Here is a 17,743-nt window from a genome sequence, read left to right on the forward strand (position 1 = left end):
TCGGTGTGAGCCAAGGCTCCGTGTTGAAGGCCGTACTTTGACCAATAATTGTTTACTTAATATACTTTGTGACTTGGATTGATAGTTGTCTCATTGGCACTTATACCACATTTTTTTTATTTATATTTAAAAATATAAACGTAATAAAAATATAAAAAGAAAAAAAAAATAGGGATTAGCGGACACGGTTTTTATTTGCATTACATGGACAAAGCTAGAGATTCCCAATATCAGACAAAAATTCAAAAACAAGGGTAGCGAACATCTTTAAAAATAGTTTGCTCTGTTATATTCAATCACAATATTAGAAGTAGTGACATGTGTGCGTAAATCTTTTTTTTTCAGTACAAAATTTTCTTCTTTTTTCATTGTTTTTCAGAAGTTCAGCGTAAATTATCTAATATGAAATTCTTTCTTTATTTATGTTATTGTTTTCTATATCTGTAATTATATCTGTCTGTATGATGTAATTTTTTTTATGATGATGGTTGCCTCGACGTCTAACCCATTTTAATTTTTTATATGAATAAAAAGTAAAACAACAGAAATACCGAACTCCGAGGAAAATTCAAAACGGAAAATCTGAACATATTAACAACAAGACTAACTGTATTTAACATTTTATTTCTTTCATAAAAAAATCAGTTCGCTTAAAAAATGTGGATTTCTTCAAATTTCTAATTCTGTTTATCGTGAGTATCCATTAGACGGCCTTCTTCTACAAATCCTGTGACATTTAACAGTGGTACAGTACTTGCTTGGAGGACAATCTGCATCACTATGACATAGTCTTCTGCAACCACTGTGTTCTCCTACTACTGTCTGAGATACAATCCCTGAACCAGATGAACTCACTGATCCACCTCGTCTAGAAGAAACTGTGTCCAATGCATCTATGACACTACGTCTAGATGAGATAGCGTCAAGAATATCGGAACCTGTGTGACCAGAAATTCCACTTCTTCTACCAATAGTTTCCAAATGAGCATTGTTAGATAAATCTAAACGTCCGGTCAAAGACTGACCAGATGAACCAATAATGCTACCAGATGAAATTTGTACGCAATAACTGTTGCATCCTTCGTGGACACATTTAAGTCCTGACGCACATAATTTATTGTCTCCACATCCATAACTGCATTTCGAACCATCAATACTTGAAACCCTGGTCAGGTCAGATGACGAACCTCTGATAATTTCTGAGACTGTGTTTCCCCTTCTTATAGACTCCGACAACCCAGATGCGCCAATTACACTCCCAGAAGAAACTTGGACGCAATAACTGCTACAACCATCGAGTACACATTTCTGCCCAAGGTTACACAGTTTATCGTCTCCACACTCATAATGACAGTTTCTATTTGGTGCACCGTTGCTTGATACACCAGCAGACCTTTGAAATGATGAGCTACGTATGATTTCGGAGACGGCTGCGCTTCTTCTGTCAGATTCTGTTCGTCTATTTGCATCAATTACATCCAGAGCAGAAAGGGTATCTCCAAGATGACCACCTATGTCTCTTCCAATTGCATTTTCAAGCTTTAAAACCTTGGTCACTCCATGTATACCTAATTTCTTTTCTGTAGGTGTATAGGCTGTTAAGAAATGTATTAGAACTTACATTATACAAAGGTTTTAAAAAATGAAATCATATTTTATATTCACAGATCGATCAGTGATTAGTTAAGTTGACAATACATATCATTCATATGATCATATCTATAAATTAACTGTTTACAAAACTTTGAAATATTCAAAAAAGTTAAGATTCTCTATCCCAAGAAGAGAATACTTACTAGTATTTGGCAAAACCGTTTGGACATTTTGAGTCCTCAGTGCTCTTCAACTTCATACTTAATTTGGCATTTTAACTTTTTGATTCGAGCTGGTGAGGCTTTTGTAGACGAAACAACGCTGGTCTAACATACAGAATTATAAGCGTGGTGAGTTTTTAAGGTATAATTCTACCTTAACTACATCAGAAAATTTTGTTTTAAAAGATATTTCATCAGATATATCAAACTCATAATTTGTTACGCTAGACGTGAGTTTCGTTTAAATGGAGCTCATAATAAGTGGCGCTTCTATCAAAGCAATTTCAACGCCAATTCAAAAACAACATATTAATCATGAGAAAGCGAATCTAGTATAGTTCTTACCGGCTACTGTCAGGATGGTCAATGCAAATGACAATATTATGGTTTGAAATCCAATCATCTCCAAGAATCTGAAATATACAGGATAAATTTTAAGTGAGAAAAATAATTCTAAATCAGTCATTTGCAAAAAAATGATTTTTATTTCTTTAGACCTCCACGCCATATACGTTTGAAAAAAAAGATTATAGAAATTTATAGATCCGGTTGTGCTTGTCTTTTTTATACTCCGTTCATTGCTTAATGAATAAATAAAGAAAAAAACAATAGTAGAGAAAATAACTGTCAAAGTTAAAAGTTGAGACAACCAGAACAATAAAAACCGACTTAAAAGTTACAAAGGTCTAACTATACGCAGAATTTCGACCAAAATGTTTCAAAGAAATTGAAGGAAATTAATATATGTTCACACTTACTGTGTACAACATGTAGTAAAATATGGAGTTTTAATATGTTAGAAAATATGTATTGGAATTATCTATTAACCTTAAATGATAGAGAATGATCCATTCGTTAGCAAATAAAAATATAGGTTTAAACCAAAACGATTGCAATAGAACCACATACACCGATTTCAAAATCTTACATAGTACTAGTATTAAAGTTATGGGAAAATGTACTATCTCACTTTACATTTCGGTATTTTCCAAAATTTATTTAAGATAGGAAAAATTGTAATTCCATACTTTTAATTAAGTCCAACATTTATTTCTGGAGTATACAAACTTAATAAGAAAACGCTTTCGATTGTTAAACATGAAACATGTGAAGCAATAGTTGGATACTTGAACAAACGTTAAAAAACGTAATATCTTATTTAATTGACTATTTTCATATTACCGACTTTTGACTCCGGATCATATAATTTGTTGACTGGTTACCTTGGACATCATGGTACCAAGTCAGGTCAGAGCAAGCTAAAGAAGTAAAACCAAGCGTTCAATCGGTACAATTTTGGGGGGAAATTACCTGCTTAACATTTTTTTTTTCACTACAAAATCATCGGAAAACAATAAACTTTCCCCTCAAATTACACCGATTATATGTTTGATTTTACTTGTTTTGGTTGCTCTTACCTGACCGAGTACCATGATGTCCAAGGTAACCAGCTCAGCCGACAAATTATATAATCCGGAGTCAAAAGTCGGTAATATGAAAATAGTCTATTGCAGAAACAATGAAAAATGTTCTGTATGATCTTTTATATTTTTTTTTACCCTTCCGGAGCACCTGAGATCACCCCCAGTTTTTGGAGGGGTTCGTGTTGCTTAGTCTTTAGTTTTCTATGTTGTGTCATCTGTACTATTATTTGTCTGTTTGTCTTTTTATTTTTGGCCATGGCGTTGTCAGTTTGTTTTCGATCTATGAGTTTGACTGTCCCTCTGGTATCTTTCGTCCCTCTTTTATAAAATCTTGTTTTTTAAGAAAGTTTTTTTTTATTAAAGAACAAGTGCTTTTCTTGCTAATTCCATAGTCCTTTTGTTTTGAAAATTTTACCGTTTTGTATATAGCATATATGATTAAAATAATGATTTTATAAAGTAATTACTTTGTACCAAATTATAAGCCTTGCATCTTTGACGAATTTGTAATCGTTTTGTTCAATTCAAATATATTTATTAATACATTAACAAGACACGTTAAAATTAAAGCAATATAAAGTTTAAAAGTAATAGGTGTACAAATTATCAATTCTTAGTAATTTAACACTAAACTTTAGAAGTCTTACCTTATTTTGAAGCAGTTATAAGTTTTTCGAATGAATGTATAGTGTTTTCCTACTACAGAATTGTTCTTTTATACCATCTCAATTATTTTGTTTGTTATTAACAAGCAAACAAGGAAATATTAACTAAACCGCAAATGATGAATACTGTAATTATCATTTTGATTTAAATGTCAAATGCAACTTTTAAAATATAGACAGTATGTAAATAAAAAAACGTATACATATTTAATGGGTTAAAATACACATTATGTTTCCTCTTGCAACACACTTTGTTTTATTATTACATCATAGTATATGGCTATATTACAAAATGATGTTTTGACGTATTTATAATGTACTTAAATACACAAACTATAAATAAGGTAGTAGCAGGAAACCTGTACAGTTTTAATAAACAGATAGTACTGTTTTTATTTCCTGAAAAAAAGTAACCAACTTACCTTAAACAATGTTTTTGGATATATTTATGCTCATAAGATAATTGAATGGATAGCTTTAATGGTCAATGATAATATTATGATTTTCCCCCACTTGATAATTTCTGAACAATGAAAACAGGGGTTAGATTAAAAAAAAAACATCCAAAACATTAAAAGAAAACGTGTAAACTTAATCTCTCGATTGATTTTTACAACCACCTTATTGGTGAATTTTCGTCTCTGAGAGTATCAACAGGCATGTAGTCAGCACACTTGTACCGACACGAACTACCGTTGAGAGGTTCATTTTCTGTAAATTTAATGCTCATACAATGTTGAAGTAATACGAAGCACTTTGGGTTGCATTTATAGTCAAAGCAGTAAAATTAATAATGCAAAAAATCTAAACTCGGTGTTGGAGCTAGACATTTGCTATAGACCATTTCTCTATTTGTGAAATACCATATATATTGACCACTAGATGCTGTGTTCAACTGATTTGTTACGTATATAAAATACATATCTTTTGTTTTGTATTCATTTTTATGGCCATATTAAACACGCAGTTGATAAGCATTAAAGATTATTGGATATAATTATGCACGCCGTACGCGCGTTTCTGCTCAAAAAGACTCATCAGTGACGCTTGAATAAAAAGGTAGAAATTAAATAGTATCTCAAGTCTGGTTTTAATCTGCCTTCTTTGCTTGATGTTGGAAAGTTGAGATCATGTAACATTTCAGATACGCTTTAAGTGTTGTAATACGTGTCACACGCATATCATGCAGCTTTTCTTCCGCATAATGCAATTCCTTTATATTAACTGATATGAATGGATACCAAACTGTGAAACATTTTTCTAGTTTTGGTCTGAATATCGTTTGATTAACTCTTTCCTTTATTATCATTTAGAATTATGTTTTAGTTTTGCGTGGCAAAACAAATTGACCGATTTGCTCTTGCTGTTATATATCTGTGCTCTATTTTAGATCTGAAGAGAGTGTAATTCTTAGATTTTTTAAACATTCGACTTGTTCTAGAATGTTTTCGTAGAATGTTATTTCATTTTCTTAGTTGAGATTATGCGGCTGTTTCAAGTGACAGGATGCTTCTGTATCAAAGCTGATTTGTGTCTTCATAGCAGCTTAAATCAATCCTTTTGATAGGCGATACGCCGGTAAATGATGCTGTTGTCTACAAAAGGTCTAAACTGACTGTTGGTAAGGTAACACAAACCCCGACAAAAACCAGGCGTAATCTCAGGTGCTCTGGTAGGGTAAGCAGATCGTGCTCATGTGGCACAAGTTGCATTGTTCAAGTACAAACCCGCTAATAAGTGATAGGTCACTTTCGGGGACAGGATTTTTGTTACAAATACTTCATTTTATCCAATTAAAGGGCCCGTTTCTGAGCATATACATATATATATATATCTAGTATTAACCAAGAGTCTATCCTAAATTGAGGTAAATTATATGGCCTTCCAAATACCGTTTCGACTCCTAACATCACTGAAGAGACATTAATTGTCGAAATCCGGATATGGTGTACAAAAACCTTTGCACCTTTTGTTTGCGGTATACCATCTTTTCTGCAAGTTTATTGTTTTCTGTTTGGTATTAAATTAATAGTTAAGATCCATTTTGTTACATCTGGTGATACGTTTATTTGGCAGTCGCCAATGGTAGTCAGCAGGGTTTAGGAACATCCGTTGTTCGACCTGCTAGTCAAATGCGTTTTGTTAAAATATACTTTTTCACTTTTTTGGTCTTTTGGAAATTGTTGTTTGTGCTGTATTTAAACCCCTCTACCAAAAAATTTGTTTTGCAAGCACACGTATAAAAATTGCGGTTTTTATCCAACGCAATCATAGGTTTGAACGTTGTTTTCAATTCAGACTTGTTGATATTTTTTCGTTTGGGCTGGTATTATATTTGCCTTCGGGTTTATATGATCCGTTCATCCTAGTTTGACTCTTCAAAATTCAAGAGTCTATCCTAAATTGAGGTAAATTATATGGCCTCCCAAATACCCTTTCGACTCCTAACATCACTGAAGAGACATTAATCGTCGAAATCCGGATATGGTGTACTAATTTTGCACCTTTTGTTTGCGGTATACCATCTTTTCTACAAGTTTATTGTTTTCTGTTTGGTATTAAATTAATAGTTAAGATCCATTTTGTTACATCTGGTGATCCGTTTATTTGGCAATCGCCAATGGCAGTCAACAGGGTTTAAGAACATCCGTTGTTCGACCTGCTAGTCAAATGCGTTTTGTTAAAATATACTTTTTCACTTTTATGGTCTTTTGAAAATTGTTGTTTGTGCTGTATTTAGACCCCTCTACCAAGAAATTTGTTTTGCATGCACACGTATAAAAATTGTGGTTTGTATCCAACGCAATCATAGGTTTGAACGTTGTTTTCAATTTAGACTTGTTTATCTAGTGTTGATTATACAGTAAATTTTTTCGAGCCAGCGACTTTTGTAACAGAAAGCTCGACATAGGGATAATGATACCGGATGCTTCATATTTTGTATATAGATGCCTTATGTTATGAAGTTTCCGTCTGTCATATGTCCTTTTTTGTAATGTTAATTTCTCTTTTATTATGAGTACTGTAAATTCAGAAATTATTGCGAGGAATTATTCATGCAAATAATTCGACTGGGTGAATATCGCAATAATAAGAACTCGCAATCTGATAACTGAAACATAGATCTGTATGCAGATTTTTTGGAAATCGAAATAATTGATCTCGCATTTTTTTCAATTCTTGAAAAATTGCAATAATAAATGCACGCAATAATTTCTAAATTTACAGTAATATGATAACTATATTTGGTATGTACATATCTTGCACAGTCATCATGCCAGTCAGACAGTTTTCACTTGACCTGGATCTAATTTCATGGATCAGAAAATAAGGTTAAGTTTTCGTGGTCAAGTCCATATCCCAGATACTATAAGCAATAGGTCTACTGTATTTGGCGTATGGAATGCTTGTAAGGTGTACGTGTCCAACTGTCAGTTGGCTTCTGACCTTGACCTCATTTTCATGGTTCGTGTGGTAAAAGTTAAGTTTTTGTGTTTTGGTCTATTTTTCTAATACTGTATGCATAGGTCAGCTATATTTGGTGTATGGAAATATTTATGCTGTACATGTCAGTCTGGCAGGTTTTATTTGACCTTGATCTCATTTTAACGGTTCATTACTCTATGTTAAGTTTTGTGTGTTGGTCTTGTTTTTTTAAAACTATAACCAATAGGTCAACTATGTTTGGTGTATGGAATGATTGTAATGTCTATATGTCTGGCTGGCAGGTATCATCTGACCTTGACTTCATTTTCATGGTTCGTTGGTCAATGATAGGTTTTCGTGGTTAAGTTTGTTTCTTAGATACTATATTTAATACGTCAACAATATTTGATCCATGAAATGATTGAAAAGTGTACATGTCTGTCCGGTAGAGTTCATCTGACCTTGACCTCATATTCATGGTTCATTGTTCAATATAAAGTTTTCATTGTTTGGTCTGTTTCTTATATACTATAAGTAATAGGTCAACTATCTTCATTGTATGGAATGATTGTAAGGTGTACATGTATTTCTTGCTTGGTTTATCTGACCTTGTCGTCATTTTCTTGGATCATGATAAGTTAATGTGATACTTGTAGTAAAACTTTTTATTTAGGGCTATCAACATAAAATCAATGGTAGTAAAGCAGGCGAGACATTTCAGCGTGTGTACTCTTGTTAAGCTTATTACATTGAAAATAAATAAATGAATAAATAAAAATCCTCCAAACAAGATGGTGCTTAAAGAATATTTCAGAATATAGAAAATTAACATTTTATAATACATAAATCATTAACTACATAACTACTACGTGTACATGGTGCATATTTAGACACTTAAATGCAAATTTTCTCTCATTTGAAAACACAAAATACTTCTAAATTTTGACACTGATATATTAACATTTTCAGACTTACTGAACATCCACCAAATTAACTGTTCGTACTTTGAAAGTTTTTGCATTGAATGCATACTTCCTGAAGAATAAAATTCTTTTCCTTTTCATATGCAGTGCATTCCATTAAAAAATGAAACTCGTCTTTAATCTGCAAAATTTTACATTGACAACAAAATCTGTTATCTTTATTTGTTCTTTTATATCGACCTTTTTCAAGAGTTAACTGATGAGCACTAATTACGACAATTGGAACATATCTGTTGTCATCTGTGAAACAGATATTCAATAACGGTCAACCAACTCGTGATTCCATCTGTCCGTAAAATTATCGAAGGAATGATTTCAACTTCCCATTTTGGAATTCTTGGTTTAATATCTTCCTTGTGGGCAACAACCCTCTTTCAAGGAAATCATGATAGGAAATGTAAGCCCTTGAATATCGTATCAAAAGGGAGATATATACTCAATAAGCAGGCGTTGCTGAAAAGTTGCTACATAGAAATGGAAAGTGTACAGTTGGGAAGCTGAAATCATCTCTTTTGTCGTAATGTTTTGTACTCAACCAAAGTCAGCCTTATGTGAATAAAAGAAGAAATCGGCAATAGAGTAGCACATTTGGTTCCCATTTGGGAATGCCGATTGTTTGTTGAAAAACACGTCCTTCAAACGTAATAATTATGTTGTCAATCAAGAAATCAAGCATGTATATGAGAAAAAAAAACATTGATCCTCATAATACGCCACGAGGTACGTCTTATGTTACGGGAATTTTTTGGTCTCATTGTCTTCATTGATTACATTTTGAGTTGGGATTGAGTGGAATGTTTCAGTCCACTCAAGGGCACTTTATCAAAGTCTTTGGCAAAATTTATTTTTATCAGATCAGTTTTTGTATGATGGTATCACTGTTTGCTGCTAGTTTGTAAGCAAGAGATATAACATGTGATTCATTACTACCTTCTATGTCTCTAAAGCAGAAATCCCTTCCGGGTACTTGCCTTTTAGCCACTGTAAAATTCCAGGAAAAAAGAAAGAAATTTTCAAGATATTTCATTTGACCAAAATTTTGAAGAAATGCTTTACTATGTATATCTATCCATAGTAACTATAACCTAACTTTTGACGTCCTGATTAAAAATCAATAGGATAATAGGATTTTTAAACTCCAAAAAGTGTACCAAAAACAACCAGGAACAACACATTGAATTATTTTTCTTTATTTTCAGTCTGTTTTGGTGTAGATAATAGACTGAATTCAGAATATTTGTGTGTTTTTTTCAATAAAGTATACAACTTATGTTCACATTTTGTAATTTGGTTGACTGACAAAAATTCTAAACATGAAAAGGGAAAATAAATTGCTAAACATTAATCGAGATTTCTTCATTTCAACGACAAGTTGACTGTTTTTTTTCCTATGTGACAAGCTGGTAATTTGTCAATGGCAGTCGAAATTGAAAAATGTCGGTTTCGAAGACTGTAAATTAATGGCTTGAATATCTTTTTCAACGATATATTGCTTACACTTTTAGACAACGTGTCTCCAATTAGATCAACATTTTATGAACATTCCATTTACAGCAAATGAACGTCTCAACGGTATTTCATGTTATCACAAGAGTGTTTACTACTTACCTATTGATATCGTTGGACGCGAAAATTTATCAACAAGGGGGTTGTAAAAATCAATAAAGGGATCGAGTTAACATGTGCTTTTTTGTGTTGTAAAGCCATCTAACTCCCTTCTCCATTGTTCAGAGAAGAACAAGTGCGAGAAAATCATACAATTATCATTGACGATTAAAGCTATCTATTTAATTATCTTACGAGCATACATATTTTTAAAAATAGTTTTTTTTTTAGTTAAAGTTGGTTACGTATTATTTGACGAAATAGCAAACAGTACTGTTCGTTTATTGAAACTGTATAAATCTCTGGCTACTACCTTATTCATATTGTTTGAATTTATGTACATTATTTATACATCAAAGCATCATTGTGTAGTGCAAGCACCTACTATGATGTAATTACAAAAGAAAGTGTGTTGCAAGAGGAAATACAATGTGCATTTGACCCTTAAAGTACATTTTTTAGATATAAATTCAGTGCAATTCCGTATTGTAAAATTTCCATTTGACAGATAATTACAGCATTCATCATTTGCGGTTTAGTAATATATTTCCTTGTTTGCATGTAAATAATAAACAAAATAATTGAAACGGTATAAAAGAACAGTTCTGAAGTTCAGTAAACACTATTCATACATTCAAAAAATTGAAAACTGTTTTGAAATAAGGTAAGATTTCTTTTAAGTTTGAGTGTAAAGTAACTGAGAATTGGTCATTTGTACACCTATTTTTTTACATTTAATATTGCTTAAATTTCAATAGACATTTTGTTAGTTCAATATATTCATGAATATATTATGAATTGAAAAAAACTTATTAAAAAATCCTCAAAGATGCAAGTCTTTTGATTTATTAATAAATATTTTTTTAAATATACATAAACTCCAAAACGGATAGAATTTTGAAAACAAAACAGGATTATGAAATGAGCAAGATGATAAATAGCAGTAATCAGACATTACGTATTTGAAAAGTAAGTGACGAATTTTCACGTTTGTCAAAGTATCTAACTGTTGCTTCATAGCTATCATATTTAAAAACGAAAGAGTGTAAATTGAATTTGTATCACCCAAAATTATATAGTGGACTTAATCATATAATTTAAAGTATGAAATTGAAATTTTTCCTTTTTATCTGAATTTTGGAAAATGCAAGAATGTAAAGTTATAACGATAGTATAGATTTACATGTTTTGAATAATACTTTTGAAATCGATGTAGTGATGTAATTGCGATCTTTTAGGTCTGAACCTATATTTTTCAGTTCTTAACGCATATATCACTTTCTATCGTGAAACGAAGTTACAATACATATTTTTTTAACAAATCAAAACTGCATAGTTTACTACCTTAATGAAGACTGTTGTCCACATTAAGATTAGGCATATATTTCTTTCCTCCAACTCCCTTTTTAGTCGGTTTTTATTGTTCTGTTTTGTTTTGTTAATGAAGCAATGATATGAACATAACAAAAAAAAAACAACCGGATCTAGCCGAGCATTTTCTTTCAAATGTAACTGACTTGCAGATGTAACTTAATTGCAAGCAATTGTTCGCAAATAACTGATTTATAGTTATTTTACTCACGTAATATTTTCTAGGACATAGTTCTATTGTATATTTCAGATTCTTGGAGATGATGGAATTTCAAACCACATTATTATCAATGGCATTGACCATAATGACAGTAGCCGGTAAGAACTATATAAGATTTACTTTCTCGAGATTTACATTTTCTTTCTTATTTGGCTTTTTAACTGTTATGATACAAGCACCACTACTGAACCTTATATAGACGAAACGCGCGTCTGGCATACAAAATTATAAGTCTGGTATCTTTTGATGATTTTTTTTTTAAACAAAGTTTTCTGACGTAGTTAAGATAAAGTTCTACCTATCCTATAAAACTCATCAAAGATACCACGCTTATGATTCTTTACACCAGACTCGCGTTTCATCTACAAAAGACTCATCAGGAAAGCTCGAATCAAAAAGTTAAAATGCCAAATCAAGTACAAATTTGAAGAGCATTGAGGACCTACAATGTCAACAGTTAATTTACCAGTATGACCATATCAATGATAAGTAATGTCAACTTAACTGGTCACTAATTGATCAACAAATATATAATTATGATTTGATATATAATGAAAATAACACTTTATAAAGTTAAAACGTTGGTTTTGCGATAATTACCTTTATCTGGAACGCTTTACATCGATTTAAAAACATTTGTATAATGTAAATTTTACAAACTCTCATACATTTTTTACAGCTTATACACCTTCAGAAAAGCATTTAGGTATACATGGAGTGAACAAGGTTTTAAAGCTTGAAAATTCAGTTGGTAGGGACATAGGCGGTCATCGTGGAGACTCTCTTTCTGTACTTGATGTAATTGATGCAAATAGACGAGCAGGATCTGACGGAAGAAGCTCAGTCGTCTCCGAAATCATACGAAGCTCATCTTCTCAAAGATCTGCTGGTGTTTCAAACAATGGTGCATCAAATAGAAACTGTCATTATGAGTGTGGAGTAGATAAACTGTGTAACCTAGGGCAAAAGTGTGTACTCGATGGTTGTAGCAGTTATTGCGTCCGAGTTTCTTCTGGGAGTGTAATTGGCGCATCTGGATTGTCGGAGTCTATAAGAAGAGGAAACACAGTCTCAGAAATTATTAGAGGTTCGTCATCTGACCTGACAAGGGTGTCAAGCATTGATGGTTCGAGATGCAGTTATGGATGTGGAGAAAATAAACTGTGTGCATCAGGACTTAAATGTGTCCACGAAGGATGTAACAGCAATTGCGTACAAATATCATCTGGCAGCATAATTGGTTCATCTGGTCAGTCTTTGACCGGACGTTTGGATCTATCTAACACTGCTCATTTGGAAACTATTGGACGTAGTCGTTCAATTTCTGGTCACACCGGTTCCGATATTCTTGACGCTATCTCATCTAGACGTAGTGGCATGGATGTATTGGACACAATTTCTGCTAGACGAGGTGGATCAGTAAGTTCATCTGGTTCAGGGATTGTTTCTCAGTCAGTATTAGGAGAACTCAGTGGTTGCAGAAAACAATGTCATAGTGATGCAGATTGTCCTCAAAGCAAGTACTGTACCACTGTTAAATGTCACAGGATTTGTAGAAGGAGACCGTCTAATGGATACTCACGATAAACAGAATTAGAAATTTGAAGAAATCCACATTTTTTATGCGAACTGATTTTTCTTATTATGAAATAAAATAAAATGTTAGATACAGTTAGTCTTGTTGCAGATATGTCCAGATTTATACAAAAAACATCGAAAAGTTTAGAAATTGAGGCAAAAATAATCATAAAAATAATTGCATCATATAGACAATTGTAAATACAGGTAAAGAAAAGATAGCATAAATAAAGAAAGAAGGTCAATCTTAATTTAATTTAATAGTTAGTTAATTTACTATGAACTTATCAAACTCATTGAATAAGAAGAACAAATTTTACTAGAAAGTGACAGTAATCAACGAAAGAAAATATAAATACGGTTATAATCACTCATTTCTAATGTTTAAAACATGAAGCCTTAAGGAATAACATTAACGTTACCATTTTTTTTCTAAACCAGATCCGCATTTCGACAATATATGTCTCTTCAGTGATATTTGAGGCCAAAATATTTTAAAATCGAAAGCCTTTTAAAAAAATGATGAGCTTATAAACCAAAAAGGACAAAAAGTCGGGCAAGGAATCAGAGCTTTTCAAGAGGGAGATATATTCCTTAATTTAAAATAATTTCCAAAATTTTGTATCCACAGCTTATTTAAAGATTTAGGAGGTTATAAAACAAAAAGGACACAAATGTCTAGCCAAAGTCGGGCAATGAAATTTAGTTTTGCAAGAGGGAGATATATTCCTTAATTTTGAATGATTTCCAAAATTTTGTGACGGCAACTTTAAACAACAGGAAATCCTTATTTTCATGCCAGTCCCGAAGTCCTAGCTAATGGGCTGGTTGTCTTAATCTTTTTCTCGCTTGTGACATAACCGTATGAAACTTATCTCCAGATTTGTACTTACATGAGTAACACGACAGTTGTCACATGGGAAGCAGAACCTGCTTACCCTTCCGTAGCGACGGTACCCCCACAACAACAAAAACAAGTCGCCAAAGATGACAGAAATAAAGCTTTCGTTGCTGCAACGGGAAGTTGTCAGTATATATTAGGTAAATAAAATAACAAAGAAACGATAGATAAACTGTAATTTTTACTCAGATATAAGGGAAGAACTTTTTAATTATATTGATGTTTTGAACATCGCTTTTAATGGTATTAATTCTGATGACAAGTTTGACTTTCTTATGATCTGTGATGATATTCACGTTTTATAAGCAAAGACTTTGCATCTAATGTTTAAACGTAGGTAGATAAATTTGTAAATTTTAAATATTTCTGAATGTATAAATGAGTTTTTACCAGTATTTGAAATTTTTAGTATTTTATGAAAACTACTTTTATTATTTAAATATTCATTATTGATATTTCATTATAGCATATATTTTCATTTTGAAAAACATAAAAGAGTCTTAAATGCAGGGTTCTAATATGGTTTTAAAGATTTTTACATTGTGTATGATAATATATATCAGATTGTGACACTATAATAAACTATTTACCAACTTACTTACTTTTGTATGGTTTTTCTTATCGCGAATGGATATATCTTTTATGATACGGACGGACACTTGCTGCTCAAATTCTTGCTTGGCAATTTTTATGTTTTATATATTGACTCTCTATCAAGGCCTGTAGCCCTATCCAGTCTCTAGAAAATGTCATCAAACGTCAGAGCAATCTCTAGAACGTGAATGAAACAGGAAAATTCAACAGAAGCCTGAAATAATCCCTTCAGGTCTGAATCATTTGAACTGTTTTAATTTAATGCTCAGAATAAACTCATTAATATAAAGATATTAACACTAAGCTCGTTGGAGGTGTACTGAACTACGTCTTAGTTCTGGAAAACATAGTTGTTGTGCTCCCCAAAAAATATCAGAAGCTCTACACAAACAGTTACGACAAAAGGGACAACTTTTCTTTCTCTATTGTTAATTTTCCTTTTTTGGACAGTGATGTTCATTCGGCACCGTCTTATGGTGTTTTTATATCCCAACTCGTTCGCTATGCCCGTGTCTTTAGTGACGTTTTGGATTTCACTGATAAATTTAAATCTTCAATATTCTTATTTAATTTTATTATAGGTGTCATATTATATAGCTTTCACCCTAAGCCTAAATATCAATCCTTGACGGGCCCTTGTTTGTTTAGCCAAGTGTTATCATGACTTAAGCAATCTTCCCACGTTTGGAATGACAAGCACTGTAAACAAAATCAGTAAAAAGAAATAAATATTTAAGATATTTCTTTTAAATCCGTATTTCTAAGACGTTATATAATATCAACAGCTATCTTTAGCAACTATGACTTGATCTTTCGACCATCTGACTTAAAATCCTTAAAAAGGATATTCTATTGTTTTACTTTAATCCACTTGCATCAGTTTTATTAATATCTAACAAGTGTATCTCAAAACATCAGACAGAAACAACAAATTGCAATTTATTTTTCTTTATGTCTTGTCTGTTTTAGAAACTGAAAATGAATAGAACTACATGTTTTTCCTTATCTATATGTCTACCCTCAATACAAGTTTCCTGATAAACAAAATAAATTAACTAAAACTACGATCCTAAAACCAACATTTATACTTCTTTTGCGAAAGTAAAATTGAGAATGGAAATGGGGAATGTGTCAAAGAGACAACAACCAGGCTAAAGATCAGAAAACAGCCGAAGGCCACATTGGGTCTTCAACTCAGCGAGAAAATCCCGCACCCGGAGGCGGGCTTCAGCTGGCCCGAAACAAAAATGTGTACTAGTTCAGTGAAAATGGACGTCACACTAAACTCCGAAACATATAATTGAACAAAAATTAAAAAAAAACATACAAGACTAACAACGGCCAGAGGCTCCTGACTTGGGACAAGCGCATAAATCCGGCGAAGTTAAACATGTTTTGTGAGATTTCAATCCTCCCCCTATACCTTTAGCCAATGTAGAATAAACAAACACACAGCAATACGCACAGATAAACTAAGTTTAAAAGAAGTCCGAGTCCGATGTCAGAAAAGGTAACAGAAGAAACTAAGCAAAATGACAATTATACATAGATTAACAAAGGACTACTAACAGTTACTGACATGCCAGCTCCAGATCACAATTAAACTGATTGAAAGATTATGTCTTCAGCATATGAAAATCAAGCACAATCCCTCTCATTAGGGGTTTAGTATCATACCATCATAAGATATATGAGAAGAACATAACCCGTATCATGGCAACAACTGGTTTTAGAATGAATGTGTTTATTAAATGTTTTGACTAGTTTGTGATATCGAAAACCCTGGTGTAATACTTTTTCAGTAATACAGAGATTTCTTTCGTTAAAATCAAATACGTTGTTACATACACGACCGAATCGAACAAGTTGAGATATAAAAACACCATACGATGGTGACAAGGGAACGTCACCATCTAAAACTGGATAATTAACAATAGAAAATGAAAAATCATCTCTTTTATCCTAAATTTTGGTATTAAGCTTCTCGTTAAAGATATAGATATCAAGATCCAGGACAGGGCAGTGTTCAATGTTAGTAATAGCTTTATTTAAAGTCAGTTCAGCAGGATAAATCTCTGCAGTGTACATACTGAGTCGTCATTATTGATTTGGTGGATCTTTACTGGTTTTAGTCATAAATTGTAACTCATAAAAATACAGAAACAGTCCGCAATAAATGGTGCACAGCTAGTCCCCAGTATAACTTCACGATATACGGAATCTTTATAGCGAAAATGTTTTCTAGTAATAATTCAAGAACAGTTATCGTATCAATGCAGGTCAAATTGACATAGTTCTTTTGTTTGTTGCTCCTAAAACATGACCTAAAAGAATTTGAACATATATATTCGCATTCTGACTTTTTAAATGCCAATTTAATAAGAGGTGTGATTTTTTTTTTCAATGAGATTGTGAAGCAAAGTGGTAAATAGGGTAGAAAAATCAGAACTTTGAACAGATTCGAAATCACCAATATAAGCATGCAATTTATCAAGTACTTCCAACGACTTTTTGACACTCCAAAAGTAATGAATTCAACTATTTTCAAATGCCTTGTTTGAAGATTTTATTACCAGGTGTTTTGTGCAGCTTTGGAAGCCAGTACATAGTTGTAAATTTAATTGTATTTGGTTCTGCTTGTAAAGAGGTAGCTTAAAGTTTATGTTTGTCATTTTTCGAAAATGGAGTCAGTTTGAACGTTGGTGAATTTGTGACTTCCTTTTGCAGAACCTCAATGTAAAATTTACGTTTAACAATAATGATATTATTGGCAGCTTTATCAGCCGGGACAAAAACAAATTCCTTGGCGAGTTCTTTTAGCTTATGTTTGATACGAGATATAGGGCTATTATGCTTGTTGTTAGGAGTCAAATGTTCTTTAAAATGTTTAATACGAATATCAACTATGTTCATTACTGAATTAAAAAAAGAAACTAAGGATTTTTTGTCAGCTTTTTCTCGTTTTATCCATTTCGTGCAGTAAGTTAGGAGTGAATTGTGGATGGACCATTCCAATTAATAATTGACAGGGGACGATATTTAGGTCCTTTACTAAGGAAAGATTTCAACACTCGGTCCTAGACGATGTTAAGGTCTCCTGATATAACATTGAAACTGGGGCCATACATGTATTTGGAATAAATGCAATTTCATGACATAGGT

At 32.4% G+C, this 17,743-nt stretch overlaps 1 protein-coding gene across 1 annotated transcript in view; it reads right to left on the reverse strand.

The window, feature by feature from the left end:
* Nucleotides 1-608: 608 nt before the first annotated feature.
* The window catches only part of LOC127720367 (uncharacterized), a 61,823-nt gene continuing 44,688 nt past the window's right edge, over nucleotides 609-17,743 (reverse strand). Inside the window, exon 4 of the mRNA XM_052226945.1 lies at nucleotides 609-1,165. Coding sequence (XP_052082905.1) covers nucleotides 688-1,165 — 478 coding nt within the window. The 3' untranslated portion in view covers nucleotides 609-687. The remainder of the gene's footprint in view (nucleotides 1,166-17,743) is intronic.

The sequence above is a fragment of the Mytilus californianus genome, unplaced genomic scaffold, assembly GCF_021869535.1.
Source record: "Mytilus californianus isolate M0D057914Y unplaced genomic scaffold, xbMytCali1.0.p SCAF_1, whole genome shotgun sequence".
Taxonomy (NCBI): domain Eukaryota; kingdom Metazoa; phylum Mollusca; class Bivalvia; order Mytilida; family Mytilidae; genus Mytilus; species Mytilus californianus.